General features: G+C 46.5%; 2 protein-coding genes across 6 annotated transcripts in view; one reads left to right on the top strand and one right to left on the bottom strand.

Annotated features, from left to right (window-relative positions):
* The window catches only part of ILKAP (integrin-linked kinase-associated serine/threonine phosphatase), a 32,390-nt gene extending 15,047 nt beyond the window's left edge, over positions 1 to 17,343 (top strand). For 2 of the 5 annotated variants that reach the window (XM_014537634.1, XM_014537631.1), the window contains 9 exons: positions 166 to 304; positions 1,749 to 1,875; positions 3,513 to 3,619; positions 4,452 to 4,545; positions 4,838 to 4,925; positions 6,304 to 6,425; positions 14,701 to 14,820; positions 16,760 to 16,841; positions 17,088 to 17,343. In XM_014537634.1, the coding sequence (XP_014393120.1) occupies positions 166 to 304; positions 1,749 to 1,875; positions 3,513 to 3,619; positions 4,452 to 4,545; positions 4,838 to 4,925; positions 6,304 to 6,425; positions 14,701 to 14,820; positions 16,760 to 16,841; positions 17,088 to 17,228 (1,020 nt within the window). In that variant the 3' untranslated portion in view covers positions 17,229 to 17,343. Of the gene's footprint in view, positions 1 to 165; positions 305 to 348; positions 469 to 1,748; positions 1,876 to 3,512; positions 3,620 to 4,451; positions 4,546 to 4,837; positions 4,926 to 6,303; positions 6,426 to 14,700; positions 14,821 to 16,759; positions 16,842 to 17,087 lie in introns of all 5 variants that reach the window. The other 3 variants (XM_014537633.1, XM_014537632.1, XM_014537635.1) reach the window with 2 other exon arrangements.
* Positions 17,344 to 20,355: 3,012 nt separating this feature from the next.
* Positions 20,356 to 22,686, bottom strand: part of FAM132B (family with sequence similarity 132, member B) — a gene marked incomplete at its 5' end in the record, with an annotated part of 6,914 nt that continues 4,583 nt past the window's right edge. The window contains 3 exons of the mRNA XM_014537643.1: positions 20,356 to 20,774; positions 21,802 to 21,880; positions 22,568 to 22,658. Of these exons, the coding sequence (XP_014393129.1) occupies positions 20,676 to 20,774; positions 21,802 to 21,880; positions 22,568 to 22,658 (269 nt within the window). The remainder of the gene's footprint in view (positions 20,775 to 21,801; positions 21,881 to 22,567; positions 22,659 to 22,686) is intronic.

Below are 22,686 nucleotides of genomic sequence, written 5' to 3'. Positions count from 1 at the left end.
TCTTTTTTTTTTTTTTTTTTTTTTAACTTGTTTAGTATGTGTCACTTTGCAGATTTTGGAAACTTCCCTAATTGTAAATAAGGGCCTGTGGATGTACAACACCATGCATGTGCTACAGCCCGAGTACAGATGTCTCTTTTTACCACTGAGAAGCCTCTCTTGCAGATCCTCTCATGGTTGGTGTGGTCTCCCACTGTGGTGCCCAGGCACACTGGCCTGGCCCTTGGAGTCAGAGCTATGACTGCTGGACATGACATTTTATCTTTGAGGGCTGGGATGCAGCCTGATCTGCAGGGGTCTTTTTGTAAGTCTACAGCTGTTTCTGTCTGGCTTTTACTTTATTTCCAGGTTCTCTTGACACCTCCATATCCCAGATGGTAAAGAATGAAGGGAAAGGAGCAAAGAGAAAACCCTCTGAAGAAGAGGAGAATGGCAGTGAAGAGCTTGTGGAAAAGAAAGTTTGTAAAGGTTTTCAGACAGTTTGAAAACAAATGTATTAGACTTCATAATTTAAAACAACCCAGAGCTCAGCTTTTTGATGATACTGCTTCCTCTCTGTGTCTGTATTTAAGAATTGGGTAGGGCTCCCTTTTTGCAGACAGACTCCTGAAGTTTACTCCTGCCTTCTCTCTCTCTACTTTCCATGGACGTCTCTGCCTCTGACCCTACCTTGGGTCAGGTAGGAAACCTACAGTTGTTCCTAGTCTTAAACAACACAGAGTTTTCACTTAACCCTTTCTAGTGATCAGGTAGCCTGCAGACCATCCATTTCTCTCAAATTCCCTGTCTTAGTTACAGCCTGATGATTAGTATTTTGATTCTATGGTTAACTCAGTAGGCAACTTCCCTAGAAAGAGCCCAAGGCTGGGAAAAGCAATTGAAATTTGTAGTCAGCTTTGTAATTTGTCACAGAGTAAGGGAAATGAAAAGTATCTATTAAAGATAAATAGTTGTAGATTCATTCACTGTCCCAACCCCTTTGGTTTTGTTTGTTTTTTTACCACAAAGCACCTCAAAGCTGCAGGGTGCACTTGGAGGTATATGAGAGGACCTACTTTGCTCTGCTGGTCTTCAGCTGAGTTTTCAGCACCCTAGCCTAAAGAGCTCTGCCCACCCACAGCTGCTCTTCAGAAAGTGCTCACTTCAATTGCATGGCCCTAGGGGTCAAAAGGTGAGCTTAAGCTAGCCAGGCTTTTCAATAGAAGGAGGTATCTGTCCCTTCCCTTTATCTTTTTCTCCCTCAATTAGAGTAAAAGCAGCTGATCTTACCAGTTGTTCAAATTCTTCACTAAGCCTCAGGCATGAAAATAACATATTTTCATATGTCCAGCAGGACCTTTGGGATAAACTCTACTTGCATTTCTCTAGAGTAGGAATTTTTCTGTCCTCATGAAATTATTGACCAGATTAGATTTACTGGAACCCCTTCTCCCCCCATTCAAATGACAGTACATTTCTTAACTCTGGTATTTTGCTTTAATGCCTTAAACGGAGTTGTCCTGTACTAACTTGCTGTCATCTGCCTGTCTCCTCTCCACTGTTTAGCCTTGCAGAGACCAGCCCTGACCATCAGTGGTCTGATTTCAGTTACAGACTTGTAGTGGGGAGATGCCTTGAGGAGAAGAGCTTGTTTGCCTGTTAAGACTGCCGAGTAAAATAGCCAGAGTTCCCTCTTGTTTGCTCTGGGACTAGGGCTTCTGGAGGGCAGGGCACAGTTTTGTATTGGCTTTTTGTTCTCTTTTCCTTAGCCTCTTCAGTGATTTTTGGTTTGAAAGGCTACGTGGCTGAGCGGAAGGGCGAGCGGGAGGAGATGCAGGATGCCCATGTCATCCTGAATGACATCACGGAGGAGTGTAGGCCCCTATCATCCCTCATGTGAGTGTCCCTGCTCTGGCAAGCCTGGTGGGCCTAAAAGTCTCTGGACCAAGCTCTGATTTCAGTTTTGGACTTTGTCCACTTTGTATTTATTAGAAAGATTGACACATAACACTTGAGCTGCTTGGTTCAACAGTGGTAGTTCTCACCGCAGTTGATTTTAGCCCCCCTCCCTTTGGCATTTTTTGTTGTCACAGTGGAAGGTTGTGCTACTGGCATCTGGTGGGGAGGCTCAGGATGCTGCTAAATCCTACAACTCCCAAGGTCGCACCACAACAAAGAATCGTGCAGCTCCAAATGTCAGTCATGCTGAAATCGAGAAACCTGATAAATGGGAAATGGCTCCACATTGGGGGCCTTCAGGGTGTGTTCTCTTCCCCACAATCTGAAGAGCTGCTTGCAGGGAGTTTTCTTGTTCTGGGACCCAGAAGCTAGAGCTGGAAACCACTGAACATAGCAGTGAAGGAAGGAGAGCTAGTGCAGCTAGTGAGGGCACAGAAAGAGAACCAGATGCAGGAATGGCATCAGGAGAAGAAAAACAGGAAATTACCAAACCTGCACAAACTCAATGAAGCCTTCTGGATAAGGTCTTGGGTGTGGTGGAAAAGCAACCCAAAGGTGGGATGTGGAGGTGGTCATTAACTTACATGTTTACATATATAATAATTACATATATACCACCTAATTTCCATAATTACATAACATATACGATACATTCATTAACTGACACCAGTTGGTTGTTAACATACAGTGTGCTGGAGCCATTGGTGCTAGTGGCTTTTGTCCAGTAGATGAGGAGGTGATGGCCCTATAAGGTCATCTGTGTATATATGCATGCACTCATGCTCACCAGGATCAGGAGTGTACTATGGAGTTGCTTTTAAAGCCAGGATAGGTACTTCTAAGGAGCCCTCGGAGGGGGCTTTTAAAGCCAGGATAGGTACTTCTAAGGAACCCTTTGGTGGGGAACACTAACCCATACCTGGTAGATACCATGCTGCAAGATAGCAGTTTTAAGTTCTGAGTTTATTTTTCCTGTGTCTCATGATGTCCCAAATGAAAAGATATTGCAAAAATGTTTGGAAAAAGCAGCTCCGCAGTAAAAATGTTCTTTCTCATAAGGATTTTATTTTTTTCTTGAAACCCTTTATAAATGCCATTTATTCCATATATATGTGAGTTTTCTGGCAAAACTTGAGAGGGGGATAGGAATAAGTCTGGTGAGGTAGGCTTTAAGATTTAGATATCTGTCCAAGTTTGAGTAACAACCCTGCCCCCTGCCCTTACAGATATTTTTGATTCTTGGTCAGTAACTGTTTATCTGTGTCTTGGTGTTTAAAACCAAATCTAGTTTAAATAGAAAAAATCCTGAATTTTAGTTTCACCTTCAGTGAAAAATCAGTTAATAGACCTTGATTTTTAAAACATGTTTAATTTTGAAATACTATGAAATTTACTTACACATTTGTCTCAGTGTCATTACCTGTTTTCCATTCATGACAGTGTGACTGGTGTCTTACCGGTGGGACTTCCTCTGTTGTGTCAAAGTTCACTGTTTGAAATAAGGTGGGAAAGCTTTAATGGAGAGGTATAATGTTTGCTGTGAGAATCTCATTGACTCTCAATCATTCTCCTAGTACCCGGGTTTCCTATTTTGCTGTTTTTGATGGACATGGAGGAATTCGAGCCTCAAAATTTGCTGCACAGAATTTACATCAGAACTTAATCAGGAAATTTCCTAAAGGTGAGATAGAAATAAATCAGTTCATGTTCATCTTGGTGTTTGCTGTTTGTGTGACTCACTGAGATGTCGTTTTGGCTTTTACAAAAATCATGACAATTAAAAGAGTGGAGCTGAGCCCAGCCAGGTGTCTCAGTGATTGAATATCAACCCATGAACCAGGAGGTCACAGTTAGATTCCTGGTCAGGCACATGCCCAGGTTGTGGGCTCAAGCCCCAGTAGGGGCTGTGCAGGAGGCAATGATTCTCTTTCATCATTGATATTTCTATCTCTCCTTCTCCCCTTCCTCTCTGAAATCAATAATAATATATTTAAAAATAATAAATAAGTAAAAGAGCAAACCTGTGAGGAGTGGGCTCTGAGGTGAGCAGGTGTGCCTTGTAGAGCTCCTCATGTCTCTGAGTGATGGGCACCTCTCCTGAAATGTCTGTGATACAAGTGTGTGTCCTGCCTTTATACTTGGGAGTCTACTACCACCAGTGCAAATGGTACTGTCCTGTAGGTGAGGAAATAGATAGTTTTTATTTTTAAAAAAAAGTTTTTATTGATTTCAGAGAGAGGAAGGGTAGGGGAGAGATAGAAACATAATTGATGAAAGAGAATCATTGATCGGCTGCTTCCTGCACACGCCCTGCTGGGGATCAAGCCTGCAACCCAGGCATGTGCCTTGACCAGGAATTGAACCATGACCTCCTAGTTCATAGTTCAATGCTCAACCACTGAGCCACACCAGCCGTGCAGATTGTTCTTGGTCGTAGTTCAGAAACAGAATGACAGTGGGTGGAGGGTAACCTTTCCTCCTTAAGAGTTTTTCTTTTGTTCCTTCTGTAATAGGAGATGTAATCAGTGTGGAGAAAACTGTGAAGAGATGCCTTTTGGACACTTTTAAGCATACTGATGAAGAGTTTCTTAAACAAGCTTCAAGCCAGTAAGTGAAACCACATGAAAACGTATGAATGAAGTGTGTGTGTGTGTGTGTTCTTTTCCTGGATGCATTTCAGATCTTCTGATTCTGTTTCATACTAACACTCACTGTCTGAAAAGTACCTGGCACCAAGTAAGTTCTTGTAATTGTTAACTAAATCTGAAACAGAAAAAAAGCAAGTATTAAGGAAACTCTTCATTTTAAAGTTTACACCACTTCCCATTCAACTCTGGAAATTAGTTTCGAAGTGCTAGCATGTTGGTGGTGACTGTATTTCTGATGTCTTTCCCCCCAGGAAACCTGCCTGGAAAGATGGGTCCACTGCCACGTGTGTTCTGGCTGTAGACAACACTCTTTATATTGCCAACCTCGGAGATAGTCGGGTATGCGGCTCTGGAGCCACCCGCTTAGCTAACACCATGTTCTGTGGGGAAGAGTGGCAGCAGGCGCTTGTTGACTAAGATTGAAATGACGAAGGCTGGGTCGGAATGTTCTGCGGGATTGCTGCAGGGGCTCCAGTGCAGAGTGTAGATTCTGGGTGGGGAGCAACAGCTGAGCTTGGGTCACTTTGTTCCCTGGGAAGACTTACATCCTGCAGTAGACCTCTTCTGCTTTAAAACCCAAATACATTCTTTTTGTTTTCTGTTTCCTTTTGTGTGTGTACTCTGTCAGGGTAGTGCTATAGGTTGGAATTTAATTGGTGTGCAGTTACAAATATCACTTAACCTCATATCTCTGACCACAGGCCCTTGCTTCTCAAAATCATTGTTATGTTAGAATAACTCAAGAGCTGCAGCTAGGAAAGTGCTAGGTGATGCGCCATTCATGCAAGGAGCCCAGTTCACAAGGCTAAGGGAGAAAAGCCAGTCATTTCCCACTGCTGACAGCCTGTGGTGGGAAACAAAGCTAGAGGCTGGCCTTCTGCAAGGTGGGTTCAGCCCCCTGCCTTCAGCCAGGAGCATTTTCAGCCAGCCTCCGTCTCGTGATCCTTTGGAGTCACAGTGACAGAGTGACTCTTCCCACCCATGAGCACCATCTGCAGAACTGAAGACAGCTGCCCCCAGCCCCTGTAGCTTTTAGGGTGATTTATTTCCTGAAGAAATAAACAGTAGGGATGCTGCCGTGAACATTACAGATGACAGTTCCTGCCTAGTGGAGTTTATATTCTGGAGGTCCTCTTAGTAGGCTATCTCCAGTACATAAGTGTTTTGACCAAGTGACTTAAAATAGCATGAGTAAAATTGGACCAAGACAAAGGGAGAGGGGGGACTTTGGAGTCAAATTTGAATCCTGTGTGTGACGTTGGACATGATACCTATCCTCCAGGCCTCAGCTCCCTCCTCTGTAAAATCCAGGTTTATCCAGAAGTTACTATATGGTAAATGTGGTGTCAGGAGCACATGGAGATGCACTTGGTCAGCATGCCCTCATCTTTGCCTCGTGTAGACGTGGGAACTAGTAACTCGGCCCAAAGGGGGCTTTGGTGCTCATTAACTGCCTCCTTTCCACGTCACCCATGAGAGGACAACATCTTAGAGAGGATGAGTGCCCACTCTAGTCACCCAACAGAGCCCACACCGGGGCCTCTCTCCCTGGCTAGTGTTACTGTGACACCACTTTGCCACTTGGGCTCTTCTTTGAACTCGTGTTTGTCGGCAGGAGGCTGACTCTGAAACTCCATGGTTGACCTTTGTCTTCAACTGGTAACTCTGGGCACTGGGCTCCTGAATTTTATTGCTGTTGTAATCTCCATCTTCCCAGGCAATCCTGTGTCGTTATAATGAGGAGAGTCAAAAACATGCAGCCTTAAGCCTCAGCAAGGAGCATAACCCAACACAGTATGAAGAACGAATGAGAATACAGAAGGCTGGAGGGAACGTCAGGTAACCAGGGACTGTGGGAACTCCAGGGAGGGAGGGAGGAATGGCCATAAGTCCTCCGAGCGGAGAACTTTCCTTGTCATGCAGCCTTTAGTGTGATGAGACTGAGGTCTGACCTGTGAAGTAGGTGAATGAAGGTTGTAGGATTTCACTATGTCCAAGTGGGAGCAAAATGTGTACAAGAAACATGCCTTCCTAAATTTGCAAAGGGAGGAAACCTGCCTCAAATTCAAGGTCACCATTTGCAACAGTTCTCTGGTCCTAGGAACTTCCATAAATACTATCATTTGTCACAACTGAATAAGTTACAGTTTAGGGGAGTTGCTCAGAGAGAACATCTAAAGTATTTAGACAGGAAGTATGTGACAGGTTGACGGTCTCTGGGTTTCCTGGGGAGCAGCTCCCCTGGCCAGGGGCCTTCTGCCCTGGTTCTGCCCACAGCACCTCCATTCATCTCTCCAAGGCTTCAGTCGTAATACACTTAACGAGGATTCACTCCTGGGACATGGTGTTATGGATTTGACCAGAAGTGTTTTCTGGTTCATTTTACAGTTTGACCATTAGTCTTACATTTTTGTTGGAGATGAGAGAGAAGTATCAGCAATATAAGGCTGCAATCACTTGTCCTTAGACAAGTTTTACTCCAGGCTGATTCTAGCCAGCAGTGCAGAGAGGTCTGGAGAGGAGGCAGCACTCTTTGAGTTTGTTCAAAATTGCTGGAATGGTAGTAAGAGATAACCTTGGTCATAGTGTGGTCATCTTAGCACTGATGGGACTGTGGGCATGGTTCTAGACCTTGGGCAGTGGCACGTGCCCCATTTTCCCATTGTGGCTGCTGCAGAAGTTAATGCTCGAGAATGTGATCCCAGTGTTAATGTCAGCATCATCTTTTCTGCCCTTTCTTATAACTTTAAAATTCTGCTTTGCCTGAACTCCTTGGAAAGGCTTTTGACATTGACAGTCCTATGGGTGAATGATCAGCTCTGTTGCAGGTTCTTCCTTTTTCCCAGTACCCACCTTAGGGAGCTCATTTGACAGTGTGCTCAAGGTGAACCCTGCACTTCAGAGAAGAGGGCAAGGAGGCTCATGTGGCAGTGACCTTGCTCCTCAGCAGCAGGGCCAGGCTGTGACCCCATCTGCCGAGTCCAGGACTGGTGGGCATTTATTTCCCTCTACCCTTCCCACTTCATTAAAATTATCAAACATTTTATAAAATTAAGTAAACATTTCAATATCTACCACCTAGATTTAGTAATTAACATTTTGCCATATTTGCTTCATGTATGTGTATGCTAGGCAGAACTATCTGGAAGTTAGTTGCAGATAACACTTAAGAAAATAATTCTTTAGGTTATCTGTAATTCTGTCTGTATTCATATTTCTCCAAGTTGTCCCCAAAGTGTCTTGGTTTGAAAACAGGGTCCAGCCAGCGCTCATGCTCACCTTGGATTCACATCATTCAGTGTAGAATGGTCTCCACTCTTCCTCAGGTTGGATCATGCAGTTGTCTAGGCCAGTGGTTGTATAGGGTCACGTTCTGAGTTTGCCTGTGTTTTCATGGTATCAATTAAGTTGTTTGCATGTTTTTCCCATAAACTAGAAATTAGCTCTAAAGTCTTCTTTAGATTCAGATGAAACATTTTTAGAAAAATATTGGGGGGTGGCCTATATTTGATGATCCCTCACTTTAGTGGCCACGTCAGGTCACTGTTGCTGAGTTCCCAGCACTGGACTTTGGTGGTAATGAGTCCCCACAGGGAAAGGCACAGGTTTTCCTGTGTGATCAGCAGGTGATCTGGAGAGATGTGCTTTAGCACCTTGGGAACATTCTGTTTTGCATCCATCTTTCATCTCATGGTGGTAGGTCCCTTAGTGATTCTTGTCTGAATCTATTTCATAGGGATGACAAAGATGATTTCCTGCTTCTGGAATTCCTGCCACAGGTATTAACAGGCATCCTACAAGGAGAGGCTTTCCTTCATCAGTGGGGTATGAATGAACCATACTTGCTTTCCAGAAAGCAGGGTCGATGTTCAATTCCTCATCCATAGGTGCACGATTTTTGTCCAGTTTCTTCCCGCATCTCCCATTCCCCTTTCCCCCCCAAGAATAGTCAGTCCATTCCCTTTCTATGTCCCTGATTCATTATAATCACCAGTTCATTCTGTACATCAGATTATTTATTCACTTGATTTTTAGATTCACTTGTTGATAGATGTGTATTTGTTGTTCATAATTTGTATCTTTACCTTTTTCTTCTTCTTCCTCTTCTTAAAGGATACCATTCGGCATTTCATATAATACTGGTTTGGTGGTGATGAACTCCTTTAGCTTTTCCTTATCTGTGAAGCTCTTTATCTGACCTTCAATTCTGAATGATAGCTTTGCTGGATAAAGTATTCTTGGTTGTAGGTTCTTGGTATTCAGCACTTTGAATATTTCTTGCCATTCCCTTCTGGCCTGCAAAGTTTCTGTTGAGAAATCAGCTGCCAGTCGTATGGGTATTCCCTTGTAGGTAACTGAGTTTCTTTCTCTTGCTGCTTTTAAGATTCTCTCTTTGTCTTTTGCTCTTGGCATTTTAATTATGATGTGTCTTGGTGTGGTCCTCTTTGGATTCCTTTTGTTTGGGGTTCTCTGCTCTTCTTGGACCTGTAAGTCCATTTCTTTCACCAGGTGGGGGAAGTTTTCTGCCATTATTTCTTCAAATAGGTTTTCAATATCTTGCTGTCTCTCATCTTCTGGCACCCCTATTATTCTGATGTTTGTACGCTTGAAGCTGTCCCAGAGGCTCCTTACACTATCTTCGTATTTTCGGATTCTTTTTTCATTTTGCTTTTCCGGTTGGGTGTTTTTTGCTTCTTCGCATTTCAAATCTTTGACTTGATTCTTGCGCTCCTCTGGTCTGCTGTTGGGAGTCTGTATAATATTCTTTATTTCAGTCTGTGTATGCTTAATTTCTAGTTGGTTCTTTATCACAACATCGAGGGTCTCATTAGATTTCTTGTAGATCTCAATAAGTTTATCGGCGGCTTCTAGACAGTTCTTGAGGGACCTTAAAAGTGTGGTTCTGAACTCAATATACATCATTGACAATTTTGTCCTGTTTCTTTGTCTCCGCATTTTTTATGCTTTCTGGGTGCACCCACTAGTGGTCTTTGTGCGCAGTCTTGTTGTTGTTAAGCCTTGATTGTTGTAGTTAATACTAGGGGGATTTGACCTCCAGGCCAACTGGCTGTCCAATTCTTTCATTATCAATTTGCAAAGTAAGATGGCCCCCTGCACTTATGGAAATTAGTGGGTTTTTTCCCTTATTTTTTTTTTTCTGCATTGATTGATGTTTAGAGACAGAGGGGAGGGGGTGGGAAAGAGAGAGAAAGATTGATTTGTTAACTTAATTTAACTTATTCATTGATTGATTCTTGTATGTGCCCTGATGGGGTTGAAACTGCAACCTTGGCCTATCAGAACAATGCTGTAACCAACTGAGCTACCCAGGTGCCTAGTGGTTTTTCTTTTCACTCCGCTTCTCTCCCTTTCTCCTCTCTCCTTGCTCTGTGAACCACCATTTGTCAGGGGGTGTGATTTCAGTGCTGATGCTAGTCATAGGGTCCTGGTGCGTTTCCTGCTCACTTTACCCCCAATGTAGCCAGTGAAAGGGAGTGCCTTTGAGCTGACTGTTCCATTCATCTTTAAAACCTAGCTCCATGTGCTGGGGACTCTTGTTTCACCCGGGATGTCACTAATTCTAAGTCTGTTCAGTACTCTTTAGATGGTGAGCATAGGCTGCTATTTCTTATTCAAATTTAACAGTACAGGGCTTTCTCTTTTGTGAGTCAGTAGTCATAGATCTGTCCTTTTTGCTGAAAATCTTGGTTCCTAATAACAGTACATTTATTTGCATTATCACTATTACAAAGTTTGAGTTCCTTATAGTGTGGTTATCTTGTCCTTGAACTATTTCTCATGAAGGACATGTTTGTAAACCTAGAATAATTGCTTTCACTGTGCTTGTGTTACCACCTTTGTCATTATCACTAGTTTCAATTTGTCTTAGATTTTAGGGCTTTTCCCCCTATATTATAAGCCTTTTACATGGTGAAATCTGAACCTTGTGCACTGTTGTTGGGGATGTAAAATGGTGCAATTGTGGTGGAAAACAGTATGGAGGTTCCTCTAATATTAAAAATAGAATTACCATGTGATCCAGCAATTCCACAAAATAATTGCAAGCAAGGATTTGGACGGGTGTGCACATACATGTTTATAGTAATACTAGAGGCCCAGTGCATGAATTCATGCACTGGTGGGGTCCAGTCAGCCCGCCCCGATGGGGGCCGATCAGGGGCAGGGCCAGCCAGGGTGAGGGGCTACGGTCATTCCAGTTGTTGCACCATTCGGTCGCTGGGCTTTTATTATATAGGATTATTGACAACAGCCAAACAGTGGAAGCAATCCTAGTGTCCATCAGTAGATGAAGCGCTAAACAGATGTGGTCCATCCATATAGTGCATACTATTCAGCCTTATAAAAGAAGGAAATCATCTCATTGGCTACAGCATGGATCAACCTTGAGGACCTGATGCTGAGTGAAATGAGCCAGTCGCTGAAGGACAAACACTGTATGATTCCATGAATATGAGGTGCATAGAATGGCCAGATTCATAGAGACAGGAAGTGAAATGGGGGTCTCTAGGGGAAGAGGGTGTGGTGTGAATGTTTAACAGAGGTTCAGTTTGGGAAGATTAAGAGAGTTCTCGAGCTGATGGTGGTGATGGCTGCACAATAGTGTGAACTCAGTTAATGCCACTCAACTGTACGTTAAAAATAGTTAAAGGCAAATCTTATCTTGTATATATTTTTACTATAATTTAAAAAATAACCCACATTTACATGGTTAAATAAAAAGGCTTATTTATAGATTCCGTGCCTGTCCCCCTTACTCATAGTTCTGGATTCTCTCCAATGTTTCTTCTTACAGAAAGAAGCAAATCTGTGTACAGATTCTTATTTTTCCTACTTTCTTCCACCAAAGGTAGCATACTGTGTGCAGCAATGTGTCACACTATCTCAGTGGACTTCTCTGAGAAGGTGCAGTTTTATTTTTATTTTACGAGGAAGGCAACTGGACAGGACAGATGAGGCAAGCTTGCATGTGTAGCATTTAGATGTAAATATGAAGTACAGCCCTAACTGGTTTGACTCAGTGGCGAGCATCCGCCCTCGGACTGAATGGTCCCTGGTTTGATTCCAGTCCAAGGTATGTATCTTGGTTGTGGGCTTGATCCCCTGTAGGGGGTGTGCAGGAGGCAGCTGATCGGTGTTTCTCTCATTGATGTTTCTAACTATCCTAACTCTCTATCCCTCTCCCTTCCTCTTTGTAAAAGAAAATCAATAAAAGTATATTAAATAAACAAATACGCAGTGCATGTGTCTGGGACCAGGTCACATTCAGGTCTCTGATATCGAAAAGGCGCTATTCTGGAATCCACCTTCAGTTACTTTGTTAGCATCCATCATAGTAAGACACAGGACTTGGGCATCTGAGTCAGAAGAGGATGCAAAAGCATCGAGACCGACTGTGTCCTGCTTTTGCTGATGTGCTAGAGGAGCTGACGTTAGAGCAGTGTGCAGCTTATCCTGGCCGCCAGGGCAACCGTCTCAGTGCCTCTCTCTCATTGTGAAGAAGAAACTGGAACAGAAAGTACCAGCAAAGATCACAGAGATCAGGGCTTCTGTCTGTGTAACTAGCAGGAAAATAGTTGTCTGGCTGAGGAAGCATGAAGCTATGATTGATGGGCAGGTGGGAAAGGGATGGGAACTAACACAATGCTGAGCAAAAGTGGGGAATGCGCCAGAGAAGGTGGTACCCAGGATTCATGGGTTGAGACTTAAGAGCCCCTCACTCCTCAGCACGGTGGTGTGGGGGAACTCTGAGGGTAGTGAAGAAGCATGTAGTCCTGTTGAACTTGTCTGAGCATGAAGGTGGTGGTCCAGCCCTGTGCCCAGGTCATGACACTCGGTCTCCTTGAAACGAGCTGCATTCATGATGTGGCGGAGGGGTGTCCATACCGGGCACCTGGCCACTTGGTCACTGAAGAAGCACTTGGTTGGATTCTTATGCTTTGAGCGGCTTCCTTAATGGCACTCTTAGGGCTGAGGGACTCCCCCAACCCACCCTGTCCATCTTCACTTCTGCTCCTGTGTACCTCGCCCCCTGCTGTTTGCTGCAGTAATTGTATGGGGAGTACTGCTTAATTTCTTTCAGGTGCCTGGTTAAGTCTGTTGCTGATCCCTCAGCTGTTCCTGCGGGGAGGGTGACTGGGCACAGTGTAGGGCCAGGACCAGGCTGAATTCTGACTCCGAGACAGTGGCCCAGGCCCAGGCGAGGATGTTCTGCCATGTGCCTCCATTGACACAACATCTCCAGGCCCAGCTTTGGTGTTTGCCAAAAGCTCTTCTGCATCTTCTCCAGTGTGGTTTCTCCTCTGGCTGTAGACATGAGAGTCTGAGGGCCCCCAGTGGCAGCTGCCTGAGGTCACACAGTGGTAGCACCACCAGAATTGTTCTTGGGGCCTTGAGTCAAGGACTGTTGTTCCCCTGTATTTCAGCATGGTCCCACTTATGGGTCACCTTACCATCTCTGTGTCCTTTACCTAAAAATAGGACGGGTAAAAGTGTAATGCTATGCAGAGTGTTACCAATTGTATGTTAGTTAATCATACCCATACCCAGTGGAAATAAAAGGTGTTGTGGAGTCTGGGAATGGTCACTTTGAGTATTTTCCAAACCTAATTAGATTGAAATGCAAAATAGTCCTCTGTTCCACCTTTTCTTAACCCTGTGTGCATGCTCAAATCACCTAAGGAGCTTTAAGATAAACAGAAAAACAAAGCCAAGCCCCTATTCAGTCCAGTTAAGTCCACTCCCAGCTTTGGGCAAATCAACTGGCCATTGTGACCACATAAGTGCAGCCAGAGGGGGCACTGTTCCCTCTAATGTGCAGCCTGGCTGAGGCACCAAGGGCCGCAGGGATATTAATGACCTGGAGCAGTGGTCAGCAAACTCATTAGTCAACAGAGCCAAATATCAACAGTACTTCTTCAAAATAGACTCGCCCAGGCCGAAAACCGACTTCTGCGCATGGGCCACGAAGTTTTAATCGCACTGTACGCGCGCCTGCACGTGGTATTTTATGGAAGAGCCACACTCAAGGGGCCAAAGAGCCGCATGTAACTCGTGAGCCGCAGTTTGCCGACCACGGACCTAGAGTAAACATGTCAAACTCAAAGGCTAACACGGGCCAAATAAACAAGGTTTAAGTTTATGTGGGCCGCAAAAAAACAAAAGCTTCAATTTTCGTAGAAATGTAGGTTTATTTCGAGAGAGACATGCTGAATACAAAGGGCTGAAATGAGTAATCGTTAACATAAAATAATGGAACATTTTAATATAAATTAATATTTTTCCTTGAACACTGACTTACCAGACAATGAATAACTGCACAAATTAATAAGTGTGACGCAAATAAACCTATTTTTCTTATTCTCTGAAAGCGAAATATTTCCTGTAGCACACACCAAACAAGTTAGTCCAAGACTAAGGACGAGGCAATTGGCTGCTAAAATATTCGCTGCTGGTATTAGTGAGAGAAATGGTGCACCTGTGCGTCAGGGAAATGAATGCAACACGATTATAGTAATCAGTCATTAGAACATTGTAGTTCATTATTAATAATTATGTATAACAGGATATTGTAAAAGTTACGAAATTTTTATTAAAACGTTTCTTACATACTGTTATATTGGCTGGGCAGCAAAAATATTTGTTGTGGGCTGAGTTTGGCATGCTTGACCTAGAGCAATGGAGACTCAGCACATCTCCTGTGTATTATTTGAGGTCAGGAGATGATGCTGTTTTGTGTGGTTTTTTTTTATTTGTTTCATATTTTTATTGATTTCAGAGAGAAAGGGAGAAAGAGATAGAAACATCAATGATGAGAGAAAATCATGATCGGCTGTCTCCTGCACAGCCCCCACTGGGGATCGAGCCCACAACCTGGGCATGTGCCCTTGACCAGAATCGAACCTGGGACCTTTCAGTCGCAGGCTGACGCTCTATCCACTGAGCCAAACCGGCTAGGGCATGATGCTGTTTAATGTGAATTCTGCAGGCTACATCTTTCATTCTGTCCTATTTTTCTGATTTTAAGATCAGAGTGTAAGTACTGTGGCCTTATGATCTGGCCGACGGAGCCTGAATTCTTTTCCCTTTGTTTTAGGGACGGACGTGTCTTAGGTGTGCTGGAGGTGTCCCGATCCATTGGGGATGGGCAGTACAAGCGCTGCGGGGTCACTTCTGTGCCAGACATCAGACGTTGCCAGCTGACCCCCAATGACAGGTAAAAATGCCCGCTAGAGGCATGGGCATGCACATATATGGTCTATCTATCCCCACTCTTGGCTTGTAAGGAGCCGTGTCTTGGGCACTGTGTTAGGCCCTGGAGGTGCAGAGAGATAAAATACAGTTCTACAGTTCTGCTCTAGTGGGCCACACAGTCTGGTTGGGGGCACTCGTGTCCTAGGAGTATGGGCTGCTCTGGGAGCCTGGCCAGTGGGGGTGGGGGGTGTCCCTGTTGGAGGAACAAGAGGGTTTTCTAGTAGAGGAAACACACAACAAAGGCATTAAAATGGGATGGCGTGAAAGGGCGAATGGTGGCAGGGGATGTTGGTGAGAGATGATGGCCACTGACTGAGTTCCATGCTGAGGAGTTTGAATTTTAGCTTCTCATGATGGAGGGTCATGGGCGATTTTTAGGCAGACCAAGCTAGGTTGAGAAAGACGGTCTGTTCAGTTGTCCATCGCCATTCTAAGCTGCCTGAAGATGAGGCACCACACTGCCTGGCTGCCTGGTGGCAGGAAGTCCTAAATGTTGGGGGTTGGAGCAGGATGGAGCCCAGGGGCTCATTAGGATATGGTGGTGGCCCTGGCTTGAACGGGGGCTGAACTGAGGCAGTGGTGCAGAGGAGAATAGGAAAGAGCTCAGAACAAGGGGCTCACAAGAATGAGTGATGAGGGAGCTGTGAAAGGCTCATTGATCAAGCTGCAGCCTTGGGGGTAGGAGCTCTTCTGGAGCATAGCTCTGAGCCTTGGTCTCAGTGCTGCAGGTAAGGAGCCCTACTTTGGTCCTCCCTGCTCAGCCTCCCTGTTCTCCATGCCTGCCTTCAGCACGCCATGCTCTTGCTGACCCTAGGGTCTTGGAACGTGTTTCCACTAGCCCCTCCTCTGTTTTTCTGAGTGATGCCCCAGGAAAGTCTTGTCTGCCTGCCCCCAGACCAGGCCCCTGCTGTGTGATATGCTAGTTCCATTCTGGATGGTTGTCACCTCACTGGAAGGGGAAGGAGTCTTCTGGGACTTGTGCCCCACACTGTCCCAGGCACAGACTAGGTGCTGGTAAATGCCTGTTGAATGAATGCCCAGTCAGAAGAGGAGAACTAAGACCTGGGTATGACAGTGAGAAAAGAGAAGTGGTTAAAGCCGTGGGGAACATTCCTTGGTGCTTGGAGAACTAAAATCTTTCTATCTGAGCCACCATTGTTCAGAATGACTTTCCTTGGGAAGCCCAGAGGATGGGGGTTTTGGTAGGGAAATAATCCTGTTTTCAGACAGTGAAGGTGGGTGGTGGTTCTCCTGGGGCCTTGGACTCAGCATGGCTTCTAGGATGTTCCATTTAGGTCTAACCCAGCCGTGGGCAAACTACGGCCCGCAGGCCGGATCCGGCCCATTTGAAATGAATAAAACTAAAAAAAAAAAAGACCGTACCCTTTTATGTAATGATGTTTACTTTGAATTTATATTAGTTCACACAAACACTCCATCCATGCTTTTGTTCCGGCCCTCCGGTCCAGTTTAAGAACCCATTGTGGCCCTCGAGTCAAAAAGTTTGCCCACCCCTGGTCTAACCACTAGCTTTATGTCTTTGGGAAATGGCTCAAGGCAGGTGGCGAAAGAAGTTCTGTGTATATTTACCATAATACCTGATGTTTTTATTCAGTGATGTACCTTTTGCGTTTATATAAGAAGGTGCAATACCTACCTAATGTTTGAATTCATACTTTCAATATTGGTGAACAGAAGGCATGTTCCAGTTTTGATGTATTAGACCCACCTACAATTATTTTTAAGTAGTTTTAATCTTTGTCTCATAGAAGTCAAATTACTTTTTTAAAAGTCTTAGCTTTTTCGTAGTTGGACAAGTGTTTGTTTCTTTTTCCTCTGTTACTGGCGATTTTATGGAGTTTACTGTTAACACCCATTTATATTTCTTCCCTGTATTGTAGGTTCATTTTGCTGGCCTGCGACGGCCTCTTCAAGGTCTTTACCCCAGAAGAAGCTGTGAACTTCATCTTGTCCTGCCTCGAGGTAAGAAATTGCACAAGGGAGTGAGTGCCAGTTGTCCAGCTGTACCTTACTGACACCCCAGTCCTCCCCTACATCCCCATTGTTGGGGGGTATCCTTGTGTGCATTTTCAATGTCCGGGAGACTGGTCAGTTTGTCCTGCCTGCCCTGATGGAGACTGAGCAATTCTTCCTTCTGGCGATGCTGTCCCAGGAGAGTGGTGGGGTGCAGGATTCCCCTATTCACCAGCACCCTTTCCTGCCCGGCAGGATGAGAAGATCCAGAGCCGGGAAGGGAAGCCTGCTGTGGATGCCCGCTACGAAGCAGCCTGCAATAGGCTGGCCAACAAGGCAGTGCAGCGGGGTTCGGCGGATAACGTCACGGTGATGTTGGTGCGGATAGGGCACTGAGGGCGTGGCGTGCCACTGGCTTCAGAGGTTCATGTGTGTGTGTACACATTATGTGTGTTTCGTGTACTCCTGTGGGATTCCCATGGTTGTAAATAAAAGTTTCTCTTTTTTCTAATCTTATCTCATTACATTTTGAGAAACTCGTGACCCTTCAGAAGCTAATTGTGTTTGCTTTTGAATATACTCTGGTCGTCTTGTTACGACAGGTAGGTCCCAACCCCTGGGCTAATGGAGCACTCTAGCTTCTTTCAAATTTCCATACAAAAATAAGGTTACAGAACATTTTATAGCTCGATCCAGGCTTAGCCAGGACAGTAGACTGGTACACAAAGTTATTTACTCTAGAGTGGTGTGCCCCTGACGAGCTCTCTCAAGCAGCACGGTGGTTCCGCTTGTTTCTAATTCCTGTGAGAACAGGCACAGTCTGGCTGAAGGGCTCTGGAGGACTGGCTTTTTACCAGGTCTCCCATCGGGATCCCCTGGGCGTGGAATGTACTTCCCGGATGGAGCAGTCAAGCTACTGTGGAGTGTGGCCTCTGAGAGCCAACTGCATTGTAAGAATGTGCATTCAGTGAGCTCTGCTGGGCTGAGTCCACCTTCCAATAACACCTTACAGTGGTACCCTTCTGTTAAAGATGTCCACAGGGGAAAATGCATGCATGATCAGCCTACCGGGAAGATTAGAAAATACTTTTCAAGCTCTTATTTCTGTGTAAAACAAGTCATCGGTATTGCTGTAATTACTTTTTAGGAAAGCAGCTCTGAGGTCTTTTTGGGCAAACACTTGCCTCAGGATGATGTAAGATTTTTAAAAACTTGCCATTCAGAAAGCTGTTTTGTAATGTTCTCTGGCCCCCGCCCAGCATACACACATGGTCTTATCACCCAGTCGGTTGGTGGGATTGGTGTCCTGCTACAAGTACCTCAGGGGAACATTTTGAGCACACCCTTCCCCAGAGAGTTACATGCCAGGCTCCATTGCTGCTGATGAACTGGCATCATTGAAGGAAAGAGCCTCAACATGTCAAATTGGGAAATAAGTTGCTCGATAAATCTCCTCCTATAGCAAACTAGGTGTCAACATGTGACTCACATTCCCCTAATTCCCAGCGTGCCACTGTCTCAGAGCTGGAAGAGGCTGGCCACTGTGGCTTCCCTGGCAAGGCCCTTCCCCCACTTTCATAGAGTCCAAGCCTTCTCCCCAGCTAGGGGTCATCCCCCACCTCACCTCAAAGAGGTCATTCCTCCCCATCCTCAGTGGACCTGGCCTAAAATGATTAAGATTTTATATTTTAAGGTCTATACTTTATTTTTGTAACTTTGTATAATCACGTAACAATTCTTAGGTACTTGATCAATTCATAAAGTCAGTTATATAAATATATTTCATCTGGCAATACTAAATAAATACTCTAATAAATGGCTATACTACTTATGTGGAGAAAATGAAAGAGATCTGTGGCTTTTTCAAGGGTAAAAGATAACTTTCCTAAAATATCTGTGGCTACACCAGCCCTTATCAGAGAGTGTGGGGACACAGGACACCAGGCCAGCTGGCACTTCCTAGTAGGGCGGGTGCAGGTCCTACTGAGAATCGTGCCTGTGCCAGGCCTGGCAAGGGGTACAGGGTTTCATGTTGGGAGCCAGCTGGGAGTGAGATGTTTACTTCTGTGTAGGAGTAGAAGCTTTAGGCTCCTGGGGAAGTCATCCTGAGGCCAGCTAAGAGGTTAAGGTGACAACAGCCATATCCTGTGGTAGCAGATTTCATGTGAGCCCATTGTGTGTATGAATGGGGGTTGGGTAACTTCGGAAGGACCACCTGCTCTGGGACATTCTTGCTCCTTAGATCAGCGGTTCTCAACCTGGGGGTCGTGACCCCTTTGGGGTCGAACGACCCTTTCACAGGGTTCGCCTAAGACCATCGGAAAACACATATATAATTACATATTGTTTTTGTGATTAATCACTATGCTTTAATTATGTTCAATTTGTAACAATGAAAATACATCCTGCATATCAGATATTTACATTACGATTCATAGCAGTAGCAAAATTACAGTTATGAAGTAGCAACAAAAATAATTTTATGGTTGGGGGTCACCACAACATGAGGAACTGTATTAAAGGGTCGCGGCATTAGGAAGGTTGAGAACCACTGCCTTAGATGGAATGTGCTGTAGGCTGACAACTATGTAGGTGCTATCACTGCTGCAGCAGCACAGGGGACTTGGTGGTACCCAGCCCTCTCAAGACCAGTTCTTTCTCAGTATGGTCTCCATCTCTACCTATCTGAGCTTGGAGCCTATTTCCATCTAACTAGAGTGGATACTTGAAGAGCCCCAGAACCCATGGACCCCGCTAGGCTGGGGTGGGGACCAGGGGCTGCTAGCTTCTGGGAAGCCTCTTTTTAGCCTGGTCAGGTGGATGAGCAGGGCCTTCAAGGATCTTCTAGCTCTTCCATATGGCTGGTGGGTCCTAGCAGTGAGTCAGCCTCAGAGGGGATGGGAAAGGACTTTGTCTATGAAAAGGTTTACCGCTCCTCTTTGATAAATCATGTCTGCAAGCTGAGCGTGCCAGTTAGCTTGTACATGTTAGAAGTGAAAGGAGCTCCTGGAAGCTGGGCCCAGGCTCTCTGCCTCCCACCCCATAAGCCCTGTCCAGTGTCTGTCTGATGTCCAAGGCTCCTGTACCAAGGGGCCACAAAGAGAGTCTTGGATCCTGTGATCAGTACATGCCAAAGGCGTGGTTGGGAGGGAGCCCCAGGTGGAGATGGGCACAGTGAGAAGGCTGCTGCTAAAGCTGGCCTTCCATGCAGCTCACTTACCCTAGGAGGCCCTGCAGCCCTGCACAGACTGCCTTGCCCCTCTACACAGGGCACCCCAGCAGGCAGACCGGCCGTTCCTCTGTGCCGGCACTCTCAACACTTAAAGATGGAAAGGGCGGGACTTGGCCACAGTGAAGAAGCTGAGGTTTTATTTATTTTTTAAATATATTTTTATTGATTTCAGAGAGGAAGAGAGAGAAAGAAATATCAGTGATGAGAAAGAATAATTGATTGGCTGGCTCCTGCATGCCCCACACTGGGAATCGAGTCCGCACCTGGGCATGTGTCCAGACCAGGAATGAAACCGTGACCTCCTGGTTCATAGGTCGATACCCAACCACTGAGCCATGCAGGCCGGTGGAACTGAGATTTTAGACAAGCCAATAGGCCAGCAGCGGGGGGCCCAGGCCTGGGTGCGCTGAACTCTGGTGAAGCGGGATCTTAAAGTCCTTTCTGGTTCTGGGACAGCAGGTTTGCTTGTCACCTCCCCAGGCTGCCTGGAGTGGCCATCTCTGGGCTGAACTGCAGGGGCCACTGTGTGCAGTTGAATGGGCTTTCTCCTGCATGTGGCCTCTGTCACTCCAACACTGCCCAGAGATTGTTGGGTCCCAGCTCGATACTGCTCAGATGCCAAGGAGGAGAGCGCTGAACTGGGAGCCGTCTTGCACAGTGACGAGGGAGCCGCTAGCGTTGTCCAGGAAGACGGAGGTATACTGCCCTATCTGTGAGAAGAGCAGCGTCAGCCTGGCCACTGGCACACACCCTCAAAACAGCACCTCTGCCCCGTTCTAGTGCTTTCTCTCCAGCTCCATTGGCCCCTGCGCTTATGGGCTCCTGCAGTTCGCATTTGTGAGAGCGAACCTCTGCTCAGGGCCAGCAGGGGGTCAAGAGTCCAACATGCTTCTGTGCTGCATATGGAGCCTGTAAGGCTCTAACCTGGGGTGTGAGGGTGGCCCCGTCCCACAGGCCTGGTCTCTGACCTGCGGGGCAGGGCTACCGTGGGACTGATCAGTACTCTGGCATGGCTGCTCCAGATGTGGTCCACACACCAGCAGGATCCCATCCCCTGGGAACTCCCAAAACTGCAGACTCCGGGGACCCACCCCTCCCGCATTTTCGGACTCCAGGTGCACCGTGAGCCATTTGACTCCCCCCACGTGTTTGGTGCCTGGGACCAGACCAGACCACTAAATGCCTTTCAGCAGCTGGGCCTCCAATCCTGACTGCTGTGTGAGCTTGGGCGAGTTATTTAACCATTCTGTGCTTTGTTCCCCTGTTTGTAAATGGGAATAATGGTAGTACCCACCTCAGAGCGCTGTGACAATGAAATGGGTCACTTAGAAGGGGACCTGCATAGTTCTATTTAAATGTGAGCTCCTGTTCACACATCCACACTGACAGTTTTTTTTTAGTGAATCTCACCTTTGCATCAATTCCTTGAGTACTTGCCCAAATCCCCAGTGCTAGAAAGAGATTTGTGTAGGAAATAACTACATGTGCTGCTTCCTGCAGTGGCAATGGGCTCAGGTGTCATGAGGGAGGTCAGTCTGGGCCCTGGAGCTGACCCCTGTTCTACCACTAGGAGCACCAGCCCTCAGTGTGGGACTTGGGAGGTCTCAATGCCTCTCCCAGGCCTGGAGTTGGGGTGCTGCACCCAGAGCCCCTTAGTGCCCACCAGCACCCCTCCCTGCCAGGTCACCCATGGCCACAACCAGGTGGTACCCCCCATGCCCAAGCCTGCCCCTGCACCTGCAGATACAGAACACCGTTCACGGAGATGGTGAAGAGCTCACCGCTGCTCTGCAGACCTATGACAGCCTCCAGGGAGCTGCGGCCAAAGCAGAAAGAGGGTCACAGAGCCTCCACCCCAGACCCCACCCGCGTCCCTCACAACTGACAAGACCCGCCAAAGGGACAGCTGTCTCGGGTCTCCTGGTGGAGGCACTGTCTGAACTGGGCTCCCAAAGGAGGCCAGTCTGCCCAGGGCCAGCTGTGCTGCAGGTTCGGGAAAGGCAAGCCTGGCCGAAGCTGGAGGCAGCTCTGAGGAACCCCACTGCGCTGGCTGCTGCAGCTTAGGTGGGAGGGGCCGCAGAAAGCCGTGTCAGGCCAGTGTGGAGGGCTTTCAAAACCAGAATCAGAAGTTCTGAACTTCACTTATTCCTTTCTTCAACAGCTATTGCCAGCATCTGCCTGGGTCTGGATCTGTTCTGGGTGGGGGGACAGAGGGAGGAACCCCTGCCCTCAGTGACCAGGTGCAGTTGGAAGGTGGGCATGGTCATGTGCAGTGAAGGAAGTTTACAGGAGCTGGTGGGAGAATTAATGGGGAAGGGTCGCACAGAGTGGTCTGGAAATGGCTGAGGTGGTGGGGGTGTGCCCAGGAAGCCCAGTTAGCTCCTGCTGCTGGGATGGGAGCGTGGGGGGTCACCCAGGTTAGGGTGGCAGTGAGGATGGAGGAAAGGGTTCAGGTCTAGTGCCCCAGACAGCACTCCCCGCCCCCACCCGCGCACCCACTCACGTGTGGTTCTGGCACTGGGACTCGATGCAGATGAGCAGGCGCAGGCGGTCCCGAGGCCGCTGCTGCTCTGGCTTCCTCTGCTGAGGGAGGGCTTAGGGGAGGGAGGGAGGGAGTAGGCA

The sequence above is a fragment of the Myotis brandtii genome, unplaced genomic scaffold, assembly GCF_000412655.1.
Source record: "Myotis brandtii unplaced genomic scaffold, ASM41265v1 scaffold180, whole genome shotgun sequence".
NCBI lineage: Eukaryota > Metazoa > Chordata > Mammalia > Chiroptera > Vespertilionidae > Myotis > Myotis brandtii.
This window is presented reverse-complemented; position numbering and strand designations above follow the sequence as displayed.